This window comes from Mus musculus, chromosome 11 (genome assembly GCF_000001635.26).
Source record: "Mus musculus strain C57BL/6J chromosome 11, GRCm38.p6 C57BL/6J".
NCBI classification, from domain to species: Eukaryota; Metazoa; Chordata; class Mammalia; order Rodentia; family Muridae; genus Mus; species Mus musculus.
Genome location: NC_000077.6, coordinates 109,596,156 through 109,611,688, shown reverse-complemented (window position 1 = coordinate 109,611,688; position 15,533 = coordinate 109,596,156). Strand labels below are relative to the sequence as shown.

General features: G+C 48.5%; 1 protein-coding gene across 1 annotated transcript in view; it reads left to right on the top strand.

Annotated features, from left to right (window-relative positions):
* Window positions 1-299: 299 nt before the first annotated feature.
* Window positions 300-15,533, top strand: part of Wipi1 (WD repeat domain, phosphoinositide interacting 1) — a 37,869-nt gene continuing 22,635 nt past the window's right edge. The window contains exons 1-4 of the mRNA NM_145940.2: window positions 300-456; window positions 5,722-5,804; window positions 7,847-8,016; window positions 14,490-14,586. Of these exons, the coding sequence (NP_666052.1) occupies window positions 377-456; window positions 5,722-5,804; window positions 7,847-8,016; window positions 14,490-14,586 (430 nt within the window). The 5' untranslated portion in view covers window positions 300-376. The remainder of the gene's footprint in view (window positions 457-5,721; window positions 5,805-7,846; window positions 8,017-14,489; window positions 14,587-15,533) is intronic.

Here is a 15,533-nt window from a genome sequence, read left to right as displayed (position 1 = left end):
GGGCTAGGTGCCCGAAGTGGAGAGGGCGAGGCTAAGTGGGAAATGTGTAGGGCGGGTCCTGAAGGTCCCAGGCAGGGCTAGAGCCGAGAGGGGCGGTACTTGAGGCAGGGGCGTGGCCTGGCTGTTTTAGGACCCAGCCGATTCTCTGAAGGAGGGGCGGGGGTTTGGAGTGGGGCGGAGCTAAATGGGAATCGTGTAAGGGCGGGGTCTTACGATGGAGGGGCGGAGCTAAGTGGTATCTGAGTGGGCGGGGTCTGTCTGGAGGCGAGCCCGGGGCGGGACCGACGCGGCAAGCCGGCCCACGGAGCCGGCGCGGGCGGGCTGCTGAGGTGGCTGTCCCCCGCTCAGAGCTGCGGCTTCTCGGGTCGAGCCCCCGATGGAGGCCGAAGCCGCAGATGCCCCTCCGGGCCGAGTGGAGGCGGCGCTCAGCTGCTTCTCTTTCAACCAAGACTGCACGTAAGCCACGGCGCCAGCCCCCTGGCCAGGGAAGTGGGGGACAGAATGTCGCCACCAAAGGGTGTTGTCCTGTAACGCAACTGGTGGCTAGCCGGGGCCTGCGCGCCGATGGTACCTCGGCAGGGCAGCCTGTGTCGCGGCGTTGCTCGGCTGTAGGGGTTTGAGCCCACCCAGACGACTGCCAGCCAGCGCCTGCCAGAAAGAGCCGGCTAGGGTGACCCAAACAAGTCAGCAAGGAGGGCGGAGGGGGGACCTTGAATGTGGGGGAGGGACTTGGTGTGGGCCACCTAGTGACCGAAAGGGAGATCAGGGACCAAAACAAAGGTGAGGGAAGGGAGGAATGTGCAACTTGACTCAAGAGGGAGGATGCAGAGAGTCGGAAAGATGAAGAAAAACTTTACCATTTGTCCTTGAGTATCTCAACGTGGCATTTGGGCAGGGCCTCGGACAAACAGTCAGTCTATCCCTGTGGCCCGACCAGCCCCAGCACTGGGCATCTTGGCTGGTCTCTTTGGCCGTAGGAAGCTTTTCTTTATTTGCCTTTCTGTGTTTACTCGCTGTCCACCCAGTCCCAGGAATCTCCTGGAAGCTCAGGAGCCCTTTCTCTGCCCCAGACAGCTTCCCATCCCTGAAGCAGGCGCTCCACCCTGTTGCTTTTAAGTGGCTTTTTAATGTTTCACTATGATGGTCAACGTTTAGACTTTGGTCCATAAACAAGGGATTGCTTGCCTGAGTTCTAGGCATCTGCAGGATTGAATCTTAAGACACAAGCTACTGTTTTCTTCCCTGTTTTTGTGCAAGCCAGCCTGGGGACCATATGGATTAATCTCTTTGGAATGTGGAGCCCTGAAGCATCAGGGCAGGGATGACCACTTCCCAGTGTCCCACTTCCGGCTGTACCAGTTTCTGCTCTGTTCCTGGTTTGGGCTCAGCTTCAGGCTTGTGCCTTGGCTGCTGCTAGCTGAACTGTGCTAATATTGAACATTCATTCGTTGGTGTAATTAAGGCCATAAGCAGCCCTGGTTTTCATTCCCTTTGTGTTTCTGTTTGAAAAACCCCTGCTCTGAACAATATGTCTTTGTTTGAAAAATCTGTGTGTGTAATCATATAATCCAGTAATTCGACAGCTTGGCTACATGAGTGACTCTCAGGCTGCCTCTGACCACAACCCACAATAAAAAAGTACATCTTACAACATCTCCCCATAGCCATAGATATGTAATATGCACAAACTATTAAGTGGGGTACCTTGTGGCATTTTCTTGGGATTTTGTTCTTGCTTGGTTTTAACGTTGTCTCATGTAATCCGGACAGCCTCAAGTTCCCTAGTAGAGGAGGATGAATGTCAAAGTTTCATCCTCCTGGCTCACGTTCTGGAATACTGACATTACAAGAAGTACCATCACACTCTGTTTGTATAGTGCTGATGATGGAACTCAGGGTACCCTATACATGCCAGACAAGTCCAGCCCCATTTCCTTGTGTGATAGGGTGAGCAGGGCAGGGGTAGGGAGCCTGCAGGGTACTGAGCCTAAGACCCAATGTCTCAGTCACCCTGAGCGAAGACTCAACCACCAAGCTATATGCCAGCCTGCAGGCACTGAAATTAGTATGTCTTTGTTTTTAAACCTGTTGAGTTGTTTGCGGGATTATCTCCTAAGAGGAGACTTAAATGCATGAGAGAATAGATCAAATTCTGATGTTTTGTAAGACACTTTTGCAAGAGTGTTCTGTTGCACTGCCTGTGGAACACTGTTCACCAGAATGTCTGTTGAAATGCTGGACAATGTTTTCCTTCCCAATTGAACACGGGTTAAGGAGGTGGGTGTAGTTTGATTACAAGCAGTAAATCATCTAAGTTATACTTTGTGATTGGATTTGGAAAACAACTGTTGTTGTCCACTCTACTTATTAAGCAATACAGAGTAACAGCCAGATAAGAATGCTGTTTTTCAAACACTGGAACTTGCTTTGAGAGTTGATTTCCTCCGTCCCCAGTGTCAGCTCTGCTTTTCTGGATGAAGGCTCTGCTGGGCAGCTCTGCCTCGCCTATAAATAAAAGGTCTTGTCACAGTCAGTTGCTTGGAGCCCTGGAGGGTATGACATTGAATTTTAAAATAAATCGTCTTCCTTGCTGGATGCGTTTAGGTGAATTGGTGTGTCTTTTTCTATCTGTGTGAGCTGAGTTGGAGAGCCAGTCTTTGTGGAGAAGGTAGATAAAGAGAGTCAGGTTTTACCAGTGTCCACCACACTAATGCTTTGTCACTGGGTTGGGCACCTGAACTGTATTTTAAAACTTGAATACTGGTTGAGATTTGTCTCCAATTCCACTTCTATGAGTAATAATGAGAATTTTGTTTTTACAGAAAGGACCTAGAGATAACATAAGATACAAATCTGAATTCCTTAATATGGAGTTATTTCTGGTCATAGAACAATCATTTAAAACAAAGGAGTGATCGCCACGCCCTTTTGTCACAAATTGGACCCTTCTGAGGGTAGCACCTTGGGAGGAATCCTAGGTACTACTGAGGCAAAAGCGAAAAGACCACTGTAACCCACAACCCCAGAGGCAGTACGAGTAACAGAAACTCTTTCACAAGCATTAAATGAAGAAACCCATTTGTTCCGAGATCAGGACTCACACCTGAAAATGATGGTTTTGAACTTACTTATTACCGTGTGTACGCACACAGGACGGGGGGGGGGGGGGGGGGGGGGCCCCGGGGGGGGGTGGGGGGGGTGGCACACTGGCCAGAATATGCATGTGAAGGTCAGAGGACAACTTTGGGGAGCTGGGTCTTCTCCTTCCATCTTTACATGGGGTCTGGGGTTCAAATGCAGATTACCAAACTATGGTTGAACCACCTCCCCAGCCCTTGACACCCACTTTAAATTGTTGAGTCGTTTGGTTAGTTTGTTTGGTGGGGCTTGTTTTGGTTTGGTTTGGGGCGGGGGTGGAAAGGATCGCTTTGTGTAGCCCTGGATGCTTTCAGCTAACTGGAGATCCTCCTGCCTCTGCCTCTGCCCCTCTGCCCCTCTGCCCCTCTGCCCCTCTGCCCCTCTGCCCCTCTGCCCCTCTGCCCCTCTGCCCCTCTGCCCCTCTGCCCCTCTGCCCCTCTGCCCCTCTGCCCCTCTGCCTCTGCCTCCCAAGTGCTGGGATTACAGGTCTCTTTAGTTTTGTTTCAGGGCTCTGAAGTATCCTTTCTCCTTACTTGAAAGCTTTACCTCTTCAGTTGGCAACTAACTGCGCCTACACCAATAAGAAGCAAGCTTAAAAACCATCATCAGGGCCGAGGCTGCTACTAAGTAGATGTTTGTCTAGCAGGAGTAAAGCTCTGGGCTCCATAGCTAGCGAATTTTCAAGGCTAGCCTGGGCTACATGAAAACTCTGCATTAGAAAACAAAAACCCAAAAATAGTAACCACTCCAGTGTATTTTAGAGTTCAAAGATTCTCCTTGCCTCCTTTTTTTTTTTTTTTTTTTTTTTTTTTTTTTTTTTTTTTTTTAACAAGGGCTGGTGTTTATCCAAATCCTAGTCCTCCAAGGTTGGAGGGCTAAGGCCTAGAACCTGCCATCTTAAAAGCGGATTCGAAGCTGGCAGTAGTTGCTCGTTTCTACATCCCAGGAAAGAACAAAAGTTTGTATAGAAAAGGGAATTCTGGGGGTGGGGGTTGGGGATCACGTGACTTTTTCTTTTTTAGGTAGCAAAACAAGAGCCTTGGTATCCGGGCTTGTAAGTTGTTTATTTTAGTATAATGCTCCCCTTGAAGAATGATCCTCGGCTTGGTATATATTTGGTTTAAGAGAAGGAGCTGGACTGGACGGTTGGAAGGCCCATTTCAATACCCACATTCCATATTCCTAGGGCGGAGGAGTTTGTGGTCACATCACTCAGCTCATCCCGAGAGCAGTCTGTGCAAGGTTTTGGTCTCATTTCGTTTTTTTGTTTTTTTGAGATCAAAGCAGGAGAGGCGAGAGGACATTTTTAAGTGCCAATTAGGGCAATGTATTCTCTTTTTCTTTTCCATTCTCTGGATACAGTCTTGTCATGTAGCCCAGGCTGGCCTCAAACATAGGGTCCTTCTGATTAACTATCCAGGACTGCGGTCACACCCTGTCGCTCCTTTGTTGTCACCGTGTTCCCAGGGATACCTGGTGTCCTGGTTTGTTTTCCATTGCCATGATGAACGTCAGGACCCAAAGGCAATGTGGGGAGGAAAGGGCTTCGCTAGCCTGATAGCTTCCCATCCATCATGAAAGGAAGTATGGATAGGAGCTCCAGGCCGGAGCCTGGAGGCAGGGATTGAAGCAGAAGGCTGAAGGAGGCTGCTCACTGGCCTGCTCCTCATGATTCACTCAGCTTGCTGTGTTGCACAACCCGGGACCACCTGTCTAGGCATGGAGCTCACCCACAGCAGGACGAGTCCTCTCTCGTATTGCTCATTAATCAAGAAAATAACCCACGGGCTCACTTACCAGCCAGTCTGATGGACAGGCCTTTTCTCAGTCAAGATTCCCTCTTCCCAGAGTCATCTGTAGCTTGTATCAAGTTGAGGGGAAAAAAAAAAAAAATAAGCAGGCCGCTTTGGTTTAGGCCTCCCTTTTATTTATGGGTTAAAATTGGGGCTGGGGTGATAGCTAAGTCGACGAGAGGACCTAGGTTCGATCCCCAGAATGTGTGTAAGGTTAGTAGTAATAATAACAACAATTAATTAATTAATTAAATGGAGGTGGAAATGAGCAGATCCCTGGGGCTGGTTAGCCAGTCGGCCTTGCCTATCCATTGAGCTCCCATGCCATGTGGAAACACTCAGCACACACCCCTAACCCTGTATATGCGTGAACACACGCACACACACACATACACATGCGAGCATGGACACCTACGAGGATAATAACTCATCCTCCCATAGAGGTCTTTGCAAACAAATGACAAGGCTACCTCCCCCAAGCATCGTAGAGGTGTAGATGCAAAGACTTCCTCAACATTCCTTTTGTTCCTATGCTTGCCCAGCTGGGAAAACAAGACCTGAGGGAGCCTGAACATTTTTCCCTTGGTGACAGAGCCCAAGCAGCTTCTGTCTCTCAAAAAGTCGCCTTTGACCTTTTCCCTTCATGAACGTCTGCCAGAACCTGCTTTGTCTTGAGTTAAGTTATCAAAGATCCCAGCCCTGAAGATGTGTGTTTACCTGCAGCTCAGCAGCCCGGGGGAGAGGGATGCGGGATCTGTTGTCATCCCTGTGTTATCCTTATCGTCCGCAGATCCCTAGCGATTGGAACCAAGGCCGGTTACAAGCTGTTTTCTCTGAGTTCTGTGGAGCAGCTTGACCAAGTCCATGGAAGCAGTAAGTGTGTGTGTGTATGTGTGTGTGTGTGTGTGTGTGTGTGTGTGTGTGTGTGTGTGTGAGGATTGTTGTGGGGATATGAAGTCTCCTGTCTAGATGTTAATCTTTTTTTCCCCCACTCTTAATTTTCTTCTTTTTGGAGTCCTGGGGATTGAGCCCCAGGGCCTCTTAAAAGCACTGGACCACCAAGGCTACACCCCAGCCCTAGACTTCAGACTTGAGCCTCTGATTTCTGTCTTAGCCATCAACCTAAAGAGCCGGTGTTGTGCAGATTTGAATACAAGCCATTGTCTCGTATAAAAGCCACAATGGAGCTCTTATTGAAATTTGGCAATAACTTGGGTGACATTTTCTGCTTTGTAAGAAGAAAGCCCTTGTTTGACCTCATAGTGTGGATACTTTTCTATATATTTGTGCTCATGGTGATCACTTTACGGCATTGTCAACCCAGAGGTCACTTGTCGCTTCTTTTGGCTGTCAGTGCCTCTGTAGCCTGGTGACACCATTCACTTAGTAGGGACATGTTTTATATGTCTGGATGACGTAACATGAGCATATCGACATAACCCATATTGAAGATGTTGAAGTATTTCTAGTGAGTATGAAATGTGACAGTGATTTTTCTCAGGGATAATAATTTATGCTGTTGCCACAGTGACAGATATTTCACCTCCGTATTTTCTGAAAAGAAAATGGTTTGATAAATAATAATTGGGGCTCTTAATTTATTTACATTGTATTTACTTTTTTTTTTTTTTTTTTTTTTCCGAGACAGGGTTTCTCTGTGTAGCCCTGGCTGTCCTGGAACTCACTTTGTAGACCAGGCTGGCCTTGAACTCAGAAATCCGCCTGCCTCTGCCTCCCGAGTGCTGGGATCAAAGGCGTGCGCCACCACGCCCGGCTGTATTTATTTTTGATCTCTGTGTGTGACAGACACGTGTGAAAGAGGATTTGCAGCCATTCCCACGTGCCCGTCTCTACCCCTCCACCTTATCTGAGACATTTCTTTGTTGTCTGCCATTGTGTATCCTGGGTCAACTGGACTGCAAGCCTCCTGGGATTCTCTCTCCCTCAGTGTCGAATCTCCTAGAACACTGGGGTTATAGACCCGAGCTGCCACCCACATCCAGCTTTCCATAGGCCATAGGGCTTTGGACTCAAGTCCCCATTATGCATGACAAGCACTTTACCCACCCAGCCATCTCTTGCACCCTTGGCCCCTAATATATTTGCAAAATGTTGTTATTATCATATCATTTTGGTGAATATTTTACTGTGTATATGTCACATGTCATACTTCCAGTGGGATTTCCTATAAACAAACAAGAAAGACACTTGGCAAGATGGCCTCCGAAAGACATCAAAGGCCTGTCTGTAGTATTCTGGAGGCCTATTGCTGTTCTTCGCTGCTGAGTACAGAAGCATTTTCTTGCACCACGTATGGTGGTGCACACCCATAAAACCCAGTAATTCGGGGCCTGAAGCAGAAATATCAGAGAGTTCAAGGCCAGTGTGGGCTATTGAGCAAAATTCTGTTTAAAGAGGGAGGGAGCTGGCAATGTAGCTTAGTGGTAAAGTTGTTCAGTGCCGGGCTTCACAACCTGAGTTCATCCCCCAGGACTATGGAGAGAGAGAACCGACTCTTGCAAGGTTTCTGCTGATCTCCACTATATGTGTTGTGGTATGCACACATATGCATATACATAGTCAGTGTGTGTGTGTGTGTGTGTGTGTGTGTGAGGCCGGGGGGGGGGGGGGTGTTAGTTATACTATGCTATGGTGTTCAAGGTGGGGCTCTAGAGTCTTAGTCATTAGCATAATCTTTGCTTTAGGTATTTGAGGAGGTCCCTGGGAGTGTTGTTATTCCCAGAGACAGTTAAAGCCTGTTGTTGGGGCCAGGATGGGACATTACTGATGAAGGGTACCTATCAGCAAGACCCAGACCTTGTAAACTAGCCTGTGTGGTACCCAGTGTCACAGAGGCCAGTTGTTCTCTCAGAGGACATCTGTGTGACCTCACTTCTGTTCCCCCCACCCCCCAGATGAAATCCCTGACGTGTATATCGTGGAGCGCCTCTTCTCCAGCAGCCTGGTTGTAGTGGTCAGTCACACAAAACCTCGGCAGATGAACGTCTACCATTTCAAGAAAGGCACTGAGATCTGTAATTACAGCTACTCCAGCAACATTTTGTCTATTCGGCTCAACCGACAGGTGAGGAGATGCCCCCCACCCACCCACCCACACACACAAGATGTCCAGCCTTCTGTTAATTGGAGCAGAAGAAAACCATCTCTAAAGATGAATGTCTTAGCCGGGCGTGGTGGGGCATGCCTTTAATCCCAGCATTTGGGAGGCAGAGGCAGGCAGATTTCTGAGTTTGAGGCCAGCCTGGTCTACAGAGTGAGTTCTAGGACAGCCAGGGCTATACAGAGAAACCCTGTCCTGGGGAAAAAAAAAAAAAGATGAACGTCTTTGGGTTGGCTAAATGGCTCACCAAGACTGGTCAGCTGAGCTCAATCCCCACCACCCACATGGTTGAAGGCAAGAACTGACTCTTCAAGTTGTCCTCTGACCAACGCATACATGCAAGACTTGCGTGTACACACAGACAGAAATAAATCAGTGTAATAAAAGCTTTTATGGTGAACATCCTTGAGGTATAGCTCAGTTGGTGGAATGCCCTAGGTTTGATCCCCCAGCACCCACAGACAGAGCAGCATGGTGGTGTGAGCCTGAGATACCGGGATAAACTCAGGAGGGAGCCGGCGATGCCAGCACTCATGAGGTAGAGGCAGGAGAATCAGAAAGCCATCTTTCTTGGCAATGTGGCAAGTTTGAGCCTGGACTGGACTACATAATACATAAGACTCTGTCTTTAAAACAAAACAAAACAAAACAAAACAAAACAAAACAAAACAAAACAAAACAAAACCAAGTCTCTAAAGCAAGAATCAAATGCTGGAGATAGTGTAGCAGAACTTGGGATCTTGGGCAAAGAGCATCTCCTCTGTGCATCTTCCCTGGTCATACTGACTCATGTTCTCTCTCCAGCATGGCCATTGCCTGGCCAAGCTCACAACTCCTCTTGGGGCAGGCTGGCACCTATACAGATAGGTTGAGTCTCTGACAGTCGGTCTGTCCTACGAACTGCCTCAGGACATCCTAAAAAAATGAGGAAGAACTCTTCTGGTCTTGACCCTAGGCAGTAAGATTTATTGTGCTCGTGGTCTTGCCTCTAAGAATGGCATACCTGAGACTAGGGTGTGGTCCCCCTGGGTCAGCTCTTAAATCAGTAGGTGAAACTGACCCTCTGCTGTCAATGTGGCCCTTCCTGGTCGGCCGGCTACTCAGTCTCACGGTTCTGTGTTCGTGGCTGACACCCACTCCTTCCCTGCCACACAGGGCAACCTGGGACATCATGCATGTTAACTGAGGGCTCTATCACTGAGCTAGACCCACGGTTTCTCCAGCTAGCCCTTAAGGATGTATTCTTCCAGAGTTTTCACTGCTGAAAGGAACTCCTCTCATCTCGAATATGTGATGTGCCGTTTAAAAGCATTAACACTTAGGCTGTGTTTAGTGTGTTAGCACAGTCTCCCTGGAGTGACTGGGTTTTAGTAGGTCCGCTGAGAGCAGGGGCTGGGGCAGTTCTGTTCATTGCTATGAAACCTGATGGAAGAGAGCTCCTGAACGTTTGTTTCCTGCCTAACTGTTATATAAGTGGATAAACCAGGAGGCCCTTCCTGGGATATGCAGAGCTATCTACACTGTTCCGTATTCCCAGGAGTGGGCAACGCGGCGTTCCTTAAGGACAGTGGTTGTCTCTTCTTCCCTTTCTTCCTCTTCTTCCTTCTCCCCTCTTCCCCCTTCCTCTTTTTGAATCTGAACTATTATTAATAACGTTTCAATAATTAACTAATAACTTTTAAGACTTATTTGACATAGTCAAGTGTTATCACACCCAGAGCTGTCGCATAGTCCCTATGGAATTTGCTGGCATGATTTTGCTCTTCCTCTCAGGTAGTCTCATTAGCATGAGGCAAGGAAGGGCTGAGTCTGAGTCTGTTAGACTTTAGGCAGCACCGCCACTCCCCAGAACACTCATTAGCTTCAGGCTCTCACCCCCATCTTCTAGAGGACACAGATGTAGGCAGCCGAACTTCACAGTTAGTGCCGGAGCTAGCAGTAAGCCCGAGCTAACAGCTGTACAACGGCTGTACCTTCCCTTAGCCTAATGGCTCTAAACCATCCCAGTGCTATGGCCTCTTAGTACAGTTCCTCACATTGCGATGACCCCCAACCATAAAATTACTCTTGTTGCTACTTCTTAACTGTAGTTTTGCTACTGTTATGAACCGTAGTGTATATATCTGATATGAGACCCGCTGGTTGAGAAGCGCTGCTAAGCCTTTTGCCTTCCAAGGTGACTTGATCGATCAGGAGGAGGTCCTGGGTTTTCTTTTCTAAAAGGTGCCAGTCTTTGGACTTAATTTTGGCTTAGGTGATTCATCTGCCGCAAGGAGGTCTCACAGGTCCTGTGGAGACACCTGCTTAGGGGAAAGGCAAAGGGCACCGGGTAGGCGTGTGTCTTAGTTAGGGTTTCCATTGCTGGGAACAGACACCATGACCAGGACAACAGTTAATTGGGCCTGGCTTATGGGTTCAGAGGTTCAGTCCATTATCATCAAGGCAGGAGCATGGCAGCATCCAGGCAGGCATGGTGCAGGAGGAGCTGAGAGTTCTACATCTTCATCCAAAGGCAAACAGGAGAAGACTAGCTCCGAGGCAACTAGGAAGAGGGTATCAAAGCCCACACCCACAGTGACACACTTCTTCCAGCAAGGCCACACCTACTCCAACAAGGCCACACCTCCCAATAGTGCCATTTCCCGGGCCAAGCATATTCAAACCACCACAGCATGCATTGCTCTACAGTAGTCATCCTGTCAGTGTCAGGTCTTCAGACGTGTGGCTCCTTTCTAAAAACAAGGAAAGTGAGAGATTTGTATAAGAAGTTACAAAGAAACAAAAATCTATGCTTCCAAACAGGGCCTACTAGTGTACTCCTGTAATCCTAACACACAGGCGACCACTGTAGGAAAATTGCACAGCAAAGGGTAGCCAGGGCTCTATTGAGTGCAAATCTGTCTCGGAACAAACAAAACGGAGCCCTTGCTTTCAGGGCCAGGAATAAAGGTCAGCTGGTGTACGAGTGCTTGCCTGCCCTGCACAAAGCCCTGGGTCAGTCCCCAGCACCACAGAAAGCCAGGTGTGATGATGCATGTCTATAATCCCAGCACTGGTGACGTAGAGGATGAGAAGTTCAATGCCATCCTCTGCTATATAGCAAACTCCACGGAAGCCGGGCTGCAATGAGAACCTGTCTCAAAAACAAATACACTCGCACGAAACAAAACACATACAAAAACCCAAGGGCTAGGAGATAGACCATTGGGTCTGCCTGCATGATGTCCCAGGTTGCCCTGTGTGGCAGGGAAGAAGTGGGTGTCAGCCACGAAAACAGAACCGTGAGACTGAGTAGCCGGCTGACCAGGAAGGGCCACATTGACAGCAGAGGGTCAGTTTCACCTACTGATTTAAGAGCTGACCCGGGGGACCACACCCTAGTCTCAGTTATGCCATTCTTAGAGGCAAGACCACGAGCACAATAAATCTTACTGCCTAGGGTCAAGACCAGAAAAGTTCTTCCTCATTTTTTTTAGGATGTCCTGAGGCAGTTCGTAGGACAGACCGACTGCCAGAGACTCAACCTATCTGTATAGGTGCCAGCCTGCCCCAAGAGGAGGTGGTGAGCTTGGCCAGGCAATGGCCATGCTGGAGAGAGAACATGAGTCAGTATGACCAGGGAAGATGCACAGAGGAGATGCTCAGGAGTCCTGGTATGCCATTTTCAGTGAGTGTCATTCCTATTATGTTTAATGCAGATGTGTATCTTCTTGAATGACAGCCATAAACTAGATGTCGTTAGCTTTGGAAGCTTTTGTGGTTATTTAACCATCTGCCGCCTGTTGTCTGATTGTTGATTGGATTGAAGCCTTTGAGGCTACATTGTGGTGCAGATTCTTTAACTGTCTGATTCTTTGATTGATAAAAGGATTAGTTACCTATAAAACATAGGATGGAAGTCTAAGTGGACTGGGGGTGTGGTTTAGCTGGCAGAGTGTTTGCCTAGGATACTCAAAGCCCCAGGTTCAGTTTCCAGCACCACAGAGAAGCCAAATTGGCGAGGTACGCCTATAACCCCAGCTCTGGGAAGTGGGGGTGGGAGACCCAGAAATTCAGAGTCATGTCCAGCTGCATAGGGAGTTTGTGGCCAGCTTGGGCTACCAGGTGAATGGTAATGATTACCTGAAGGCAAGGCAGGTGTGACTGAGCAGTCTCTAGCTTGTGCTTGTCCCCGAAGCCAGCTCCTGTGGGACTCAGGACAAGTACCTCCTCTTTCCCTCTCTGCATTTCCTGTCTCCCTCCCTTTTCCTGCTTGTCTCTGGCCTGCATGGTGGTGACCCAATGGGGTCCAGATGAGCAGCCCACAGAGCCAACAGCACTGAAATAATGCTGTTTGGGTCAGACTAGCCTGAAGGCGGTGACGTTCCTACAGGATGCACCTGTCAGGGCCTGGCTCTCCTGAGGACTGGGCGCAGGGCTGGAAGGGGATTCCAGGGCCTGTCAGAAACTGAGAACAGAAACAGACACAGAAAGGACAAAAACAAACCGTGGTGTGGCTGGTGACTGGCTACTTTCCAGAGACGTGGCAACATCTGTCACCCACCTTGAAATTTTATTTTAAAGTGGGTTTTTAAAAACTGTTTTCTGTGTCTGAATGTTTGGTCCACGTTTATGTTCATGCACCACATGCATGCAATGCCCAAGGTGGACAGAAGAGGGCCTAGGGCCCCCTGGAACTGGAGTTGAGGACACCTGTGCCACATGCGTGCTGGGAACTGAGCCCAGCCCAGGTCCTCCACAAGAGCAGCAAGAGCTCTCAACAGCTGAGCTACCTCTCCAGCCCCCCCCCCCTTTGAGTTTTAAAGCTTGTCTGTGTGTGTGTGTGCACACGCACACACGCGCACGTGCACATGCATGTGTGTAATGGCAGATGTGCATGTGCCACAGAAAGCATGTGAAGGTCAGAGGACAGCTTTGTGTGTGGAGTTGATTCTCTCTCTCTCCGTCTCTATGTGGGTTCCGGGGGTCAGATTGAGGTCCTCTGACGTGAACAAGTCCCTTTTCCCACAGAGCCATCTCATTAATCCCAACTTTGAAATTTAGTTAGAATCGTCTCTTTTTTGGGGGTAGGAGATGGTTTTGAGACAGGGTTTCTCTGTGTATCCCTGGCTGTCCTGGAACTCACTCTGTAGACCAGGCTGGCCTCGAACTCAGAAATCTGCCTTCTTGACGTCTCTTACACAGCTTTAGCACTATGGCCAGAGTTTTAATTAAAATAGACAAGAGTGTCTGCAGGTGGGGTCAGGGTTCGGGGAGGGGCCGAGTGTCTCTGCCACTGTTGTCCCAGCTTCAGAGTGAACCCGAGACCAGCCTTAGCAACTCAGTGAAACCCCATGTCAGAATACAAAATACAAAGAGAGCTGGGCATGGGGCTGAGTGGCAGAGCAGCCATCTATCATAGGCGAGACCCTGGGTACAATGGGTACAATGCCCAGCAGAGAGTTTCCCAGTATTGAGAACACGTGGCTTTCCTGGAGGAGGGTCTGCAGCCTTTTTATAAGGTTTAGTTATCTGCCCTTCCCGCAGATGAACCTTGGATTCCAAGTGTCTGGCCCAAAAGCAAAGCCTCACAAACTTGAGTGTGCATAGTTATCGCTGGAGTCTTTGTTCAGAGACACCCCAAATCACTCTCCAGGAAGAGTCTGAGGACTGGAATGGAGGGCTGGGAGGGATATCCTTCATGGGCACTGTGGACTGTGGGGAGTGTGGTCTAGAGAAGAGTGGGAGGGGAAAGGACCTGGGATGGGTCATCTCAGGTAAGGGTGCCAAATGCTTCAGACCAGATCTCAGCTTTTCAGAATTTGAAATATTTACGCAGACTTTACCAAATCTGAAAAAAAAAAAATTCCAAGACTTCGAGCGTCATTGCTCAAACTTCACTGGAGCATGCTGGGATTTTTGAATTAGTGGTGTACAATCTGCATGGAGAGACAGGGATAAAATCTAAGATCTGGCCGATGCAGAGGGTGTAGAGAAGCCTGGGTAAGAGGGAGAACTCAGTCACCAGCATTGAGTGTGGGAATGGAGCAACAGAGGTTCCTTGAACCATCACATTCTAAGGAGAGGGGAGGAAGAAGGAAGGAAGGAAGGAAAGAGGGAGAAAGAAGAGAAGGGAGGGAGGGAGGGAGGGAGGGAGGGAGGGAGGGAGAAGGAGAGAGGGAGGGAGGGAGAAGGAGAGAGGGAGGGAGGGAGAAGGAGAGAGGGAGGGAGGGATACATCGATAAGTAAAATTTAGGATCTCATATTTTAAGCATCTGTTCAACTCCGTGGGCTGTGTCTGTTTACCTTCATAAGCATAACCTTCAAAGGGCTTCGTTAACAGTCTTCCTCCTTTAGGCAGGGCTCCTTTAGTGAGGGCTGAGAGGAACGTGAGCAAGAATTATTGGCCCCTTTTCATGGGCTCTGTTAGGGAGACTGATGGCTCTGTCTGATTACAGAGGCTGCTGGTCTGCCTGGAAGAATCCATCTATATCCACAACATTAAGGATATGAAGTTATTGAAGACCGTCCTGGATATTCCCTCAAACCCAACAGGTGAGTCCCAGTAATAGACCTGAGCCTCTCCCCTCCCCAGGATGCTTCACTCCTAAGCTGTGTTCTCACCTGGCCTGACAGCCCTGAGCCCGGGGTACGCTTTGGGGTCTTTATGACGTTTGAGTTGAAGACGCATTTGAATAGAGACAGATGGACTTATGAGAATCTGTGGTCCCTGCGGGAAGGCTGTGCAGCATGCCTGGGAGCCCCATGTAAGCAAATGGGCCGGGGCATGCCAGACAGATGCGTGGGAGATTCCATGTATCCAATGTTGAAAGGTGTTTACCCCTAATGCTTTTTGTGACTGTTCATTACAGAGTAGGTGTGATAATTAGAAGCAGGTTAGGACTTGGTATGTCTGCCTGGCTAACTAGTCAGACCATCTGAACTACAAAGAAGGTGTTTTATTATGTCATTTTTTAAAAATAGAATTCTCAATTTGGGTGATAAGCTGGAATACTAAATTTGGTTAAAGTCTCAGGACTTAACGTTGTGTGTTAAGTTTCTGGCGTTTAAGATTGGAGGAGCTTGTATGTGGTAGGAAGTCCCAGGTGATTGACATCTTACAAATTCATTGAGCTGAAAGTGACCAAGAGGGACACACACACACACCAGAGCAGTTTGTGGATCCATCTAACAACCCAGGTTAATATTTTTAAGTCATCAATTAGAGCACGTGTTGTCCTGTACCCACGTGGTGGCTCACAACTATCTTTAACTCCAGTTCCAGAGGAGCAGACACCCTCCTCTGAGATCAACAGGTACCAGGCACACACATACAAATATGTAGGTATACCGCATACAGACTTCCATAGTGCACAAACACACATGCAGGCAAAACATTCATACCCATAAGAGTTTAAAATCTAAAAAACATTCTAAGGAAAAAATTAATGTTTAATATAAAAGCCGGGTTCACACTCAATGTCACTAAATGACTTCTTCAT